Source organism: Mandrillus leucophaeus, unplaced genomic scaffold (genome assembly GCF_000951045.1).
Source record: "Mandrillus leucophaeus isolate KB7577 unplaced genomic scaffold, Mleu.le_1.0 Scaffold249, whole genome shotgun sequence".
Taxonomy (NCBI): Eukaryota; Metazoa; Chordata; class Mammalia; order Primates; family Cercopithecidae; genus Mandrillus; species Mandrillus leucophaeus.
The window spans coordinates 476,001-481,296 of record NW_012102576.1 but is presented as its reverse complement, the minus strand read 5'-3'; the positions used below and the strand labels follow the sequence as shown (position 1 = coordinate 481,296).

The 5,296-nt window shown below is 36.4% G+C and overlaps 1 protein-coding gene across 2 annotated transcripts in view; it reads left to right on the top strand.

The window, feature by feature from the left end:
• Positions 1–5,296, top strand: part of LOC105541981 (pregnancy zone protein) — a 63,007-nt gene that overhangs the window by 7,495 nt on the left and 50,216 nt on the right. Inside the window, exons 2-6 of one of the 2 annotated variants that reach the window (XM_011983305.1) lie at positions 614–773; positions 931–983; positions 1,948–1,968; positions 2,233–2,401; positions 2,836–2,920. In XM_011983305.1, the coding sequence (XP_011838695.1) occupies positions 614–773; positions 931–983; positions 1,948–1,968; positions 2,233–2,401; positions 2,836–2,920 (488 nt within the window). Of the gene's footprint in view, positions 1–613; positions 984–1,947; positions 1,969–2,232; positions 2,402–2,835; positions 2,921–5,296 lie in introns of both variants that reach the window. The other variant, XM_011983306.1, reaches the window with a different exon arrangement.

Below are 5,296 nucleotides of genomic sequence, written 5' to 3'. Positions count from 1 at the left end.
GACTTTTTCAACTATTAAGGAGCAAAGCATTTTTTACCAGAGTAAGGGAGAAATACTCTTCTAAACTTCATTTATAAATAATAATCCTTTTGCCCACAAAAGTTTCATGACTTAGAGGAGTTTTCTAGTTTTGATTGTAACTGTCTCTTTAAGGACGGGGCTGGACATTGCCTAGAAATAGAGCATATGAAAATTTCATGATAAAAACTTTGCATGCCACATAATTTTTTGTGCATGCAGGATACTCTAAGCAAACACCTAGGACCTCTTTAAAGTTGCCTAACTTGGGATACTCAGCTCCTATGCTCTCCCATATTTTTTCAGAGATGTTTCTCTCCATTCCTTCTGAATACAGATACTCAGTTAAAAGGCATCTAATTTAATAGCTAGAGCTCTAGGTGAATTCCATGGAGATCTGGGTTCTATTGATGGCCACTCTTACTGATACAGTTCCTCTATCTCACATTAACATCTTCACTCTTACTTCTGGAGAAATAGTCATACCTTCCTTCTTGGTGAAGCTGAAGGAGAGATAGGAAATAACAATGACAGAAGAATGCAGAGGGAGAAGACTGCACAGTTCCTCAGCAGCAAAAAATCCGTCGCTTTTCAGCTCCCAAGGATCTCAGCCTCTTCAGAGGTGGCATTCCTTAGCATCCGGATAAAGGGGCCTACGCAAGATTTCAGGAAGAGGAACACAGTTCTGGTAAAGAACACTCAAAGTCTGGTCTTTGTCCAGACAGACAAACCCGTCTATAAACCAGAACAGACAGGTAAGTAGGGAAATTCCACCGTTTGGGGCAACACTGAGAAGGAAGGGCCACCTGAGCCGCCAAAGTCTCCATTATCCTAGCCCCATAGCCTCCTGTCTTATTACCCAAACTACCTGCTTTATCATGTCTGAATCTTATCAGAGAACTACTTTTCCAGTAAGATTCCGTGTTGTCTCCGTGGATGAAAATTTTCACCCTCGCAATGAACTGGTAAGCATCCACTATCTGTGGTTTGGGTGAGGGGTAGAGTGGGAATACGCACCCAGAGTGAGGTAGAAAGGTACAAGAAAAGCGAGAGGATGAAACACACTTGTTTTTGAACTTGGCTCCAGCCTCAGCACGGATTTGCAGTCTTACACAAGACAAAAATTGAGGGACAAGAGATGAGAAAGTTCTTTCTCTCTAACAGTAGTTAACCAGTCCGGTAATAGCTGCATTTGTTGCTCTGAACACACTACATTAAGAATACTAAAGAAACATAAGAAAAAAGGCACTTTTCATATTAATACTTTCAAGGAATTTATGATTAAAAAAGCAACAAAGAATTATACTTTTATGAATATCTAGGTATATACAATAGACTATATTATAATTTTATTATATATTCTATACATATAGCATAGAAATAGACACAAACACTTTTTTATGCTAATTGAATTTCCCTTTTTTCAACTCACCTTCAATATTAGTGCAAAGGAACAAAGCTGCTTTTAATAGGTAGAAAATAGACAATATTGAAATTAGAATAAATATTCTTGGTTTACTTTCAACCAAATGATTCTGGGAATTCTCTTTCTGTTAGGTCTAAATCACAATGACATATAACTCTATTAATATCTATTTCCCAATTTATGAAAGGAAGCAGTATAGTCATATTACTCACTAGGAGAAGTTTACTTTCCAAATAATATTAATACTTAAAGATTCAATAATATCATTCACCAATAATAATTTTCAGGGAAATGACAACACATACTAATTATTGAATATATTGTGTGTGCTCATCCTAGAACTATCTAATAATTTCCCTGAGATTTTATCCAGTTCTGTGATGTTTCTTGTTGAATTTAGCTACAGATAGTATTCTTCCTCAGTATGTTGTTTGATCGCAAGTCTGAAATTGTAGCCTTTGCTGGAATTCTAATCACATCTCTTCTTTCCACTTTTCATATAGATTCCACTGATATACCTTGAGGTAAGTATCAGAAAAAGTATCTTATAAGGAAATTAGTACTTTTAGAGAGTAGGAGGTTCTGATAATACTTCAGACAGATGAACTACTCTAAAAACTTTCAGATCAGAATTCCTCCTACTCCCAGTTGTCAGGTTGATTGCATTTTCTCTTCCCTCTGTATTTCTTTCCAGAGGCAATGCTAATTATCACCTTCAAAATCATTTGAGATGCTCAATGATTATTGTGACTAAATGATTACTGCCCGTGCTGCTTGTTTCCCTTCAGAACCCAAGAAGAAATCGAATTGCACAATGGCAGAGTCTCAAGCTAGAGGGTGGCCTCAATCAATTGTCCTTTCCCCTTTCATCAGAGCCCGTTCAGGGCTCCTACAAGGTGGTGGTACAGACAGAATCAGGCGGAAGGATAGAGCACCCCTTCACCGTGGAGGAATTCGGTATGGATTATGGAAGATGAAAAAGGCGTGACATTTTGGTTCCTAGTGTGTGAACTCACTTAGATCCTTTGAATTTCCCATAGGTATGTTGAACTTGCAGTAGAGTCAGACATACCTGCTTCTAAGACCATTAGGACTGTGTGAACACAGAAGCTCATAAGAGCTTGCTGATTTTCAGTAGCAAATTACGCTTTGCCAAGTACGAAACTTCTTATTTCAGTGAAACCACCATCATTTGTTCGTGTCACTGAGATCTGCTGTGCTCAAGAAGTCAGTTAGATTCTGCATGAATTGTTAAAACTTACCATCTTAAGGTGGATACATTGGAAACATCCAGGGTATTACTTTGGGAAAAATTATAGACATACTGAAATTATTTGTATTTCCAATAAATGTTTACCAACATTCTTTATTCATATTATCTCTATTAACAGTGCTTCCCAAGTTTGAGGTCAAAGTTCAGGTGCCAAAGATAATCAGTATTGTGGATGAAAAAGTGAACATAACAGTATGTGGAAAGTGAGTTATATTGTTTTTATCTAAAATTTTATATTTTGCCTCAATTTTGAGTGATTATGTATGTACAAAATTATAAATTTATTTTCCGTTAGCACTTTTGTAATATTACTCCATTGACTTCTCTTTATTTAATGACTTATTATTAAAATGTTCAAATACATAAAAGAATAAAAACACCCTTAATTATGATTTAACAATAAACATCGTTCTGTATTGTTTCATCCTATATTTTGCTTTAACATTTTAGGATAAATCACAAAGATCATGATATTTTTCTGTACATGCAGTAGTATGTACCTCTGAAATACAGAGACGTTTTCCACTTCCATGACACCATGCTCACTTAACAAAATTAAAAGTAATTTTCCAAAACTAATTCCAAGTTTACAGTCAAGTATCTTCAATTGTCCTAAAAACTGTCTCATAAAGCTGGGTGTTCATATATTGGTTTTGGTTATTATGACTCCTAAATACCTTTTGTTTTTTTCCAAACTCTCTACAATGGAAAATTTCAATCACGTGCAAAAGTTAACAGAGCAGTAAAATACAATTTCATGTACCTATCACCTATTTTTATAAAATTATAAAATTTGCCAGGTTCTTTTTGCCCCATATCCTCCCCTACAGTAGTTTTTTAGCTCTAATATTTTAAAGCAAGCCATAGGAATCTATAAATGTCTTAGAGGTTTAAAAGTTTATAACCTCCTTTTTAATGACATTTCACTGAAGGTTATCAGTTGGCCTCTAGATGTCTTGCTTGCAGGAGCTGCCTGTTTGTTTTCTCATGGAACATTGAATTAATGATGCCTAATCTTTCCTCTTGGCAATTTTAAGAGGATACACTGAATGTTTTACATTGATCTTTTTGATAGAACAACTGTTTAATAACTAGAAATAGTGCAATGGTAGAACAAATTGTTTAATAACCTGAAATAATCTCTCCCCCAGAATTTTCTACTCCAGGCAATTTCACTTTCTCTTTTTCTTCATATGTATACCATAAATACTAATCCTGTCATTGAGGAAAGGGGATGAGCTGATACGATGGACTAAATATGTGAAAGAGAAGCCTAAAGATCACAGGTCACAATTACTGGGCAAAAGTCAATGATTAGGATTTTATAGAAGTGACTTAAACATAATATAAACGACCCAGTGACTGATGTCATGATTACCATGGGTACTAGACTCAGCATCGGCAGTGATGAGAGTGCCTCCCCTACCAGAACTTACTATTTTAACTAGGCATTCTGCTGCTTCTCTGTGCCTCCATCTCTTACGCAGTAGACAGAGGGCATGAACCTTACCTATGAGGTTCCTTTTCACTGTTGCCCTCTGTGATTACAGATACCTCTTACAGTTCCTTTTAACCTGGAGAAGCAAAACTGATTGCCTACAAACAAACAGTCCCAGAGGGAGCATGTAGGGTGAAGGAATATGCCAGCCTAAATATTATATACCAGAAACACCAAAACTCCTAGGTCTCTGCCTCATTTCAGCCTCAGAGCAATGGCCAAGGAGTTATGTGTCTAACTTAATAGTGCCGTAGTGCAGATATCTAGATCTTGGAGAAGGGTTTCAGAATAAGCTGCTTTGATTCTATCTTTGTATTTGAAGTAATTTCAGAACCATTTGCAAATAGGAAAGAAAACCAATGTCCAAAACAAAATTTTTGTGTATTATTCTATTACCTATTATCTAATGAGAGAAAGGACTAATATAACACGTGCACACACATATAACCCCACAAATTATTTTGTATTTACATGCCTCATGGTGTTCCTAGGCTTCTTTTTCTCCGTCTCTCTCCCTTCTCTTCTCTGTGCATGTGTGTAAGTGCACGTGCATGTGTGTATGTCTGTGCATTTTGTGTTAGATTTGCTGGGTTATTATGTACTTATTTTTATTCAATTTGTCATTACATTTGCTCACTTGGTATACAGAATAAGCTTTGATATTATCAAAACAAAATAAAAAAGAAAGATAGGTAAGAAATAGGTTAAAAGGAAGAAATGTTTTTTAATAGAGTCTCTCACCCAGGCTGGAGTGCAGTGGCGCAAGCTTAGCTCATTGTAGCCTCAAACTCCTGGGCTCATGTGAATCTCCCACCTAAACCTCCTAAGTAGCTAGGACTACAGGTGCATGTCACCATACCTGGTTAATCTTTTTAAAAATTGTGTAGAGACTGGGTCCTTCTATGTTACCCATGCTAGTTCGGGAACTTTTGGCCTCAAGTGATCCTTCTTCTTGGCTTCTCAAAGTGTTGGGATTGCAGGCATGAGCCACGGCACCTGGCCAAAGGAAAAACATATATATATAGTTTGCATATATATATGACTGCACTGTAGCACCACATTCTCTTTGGGATTAAATATA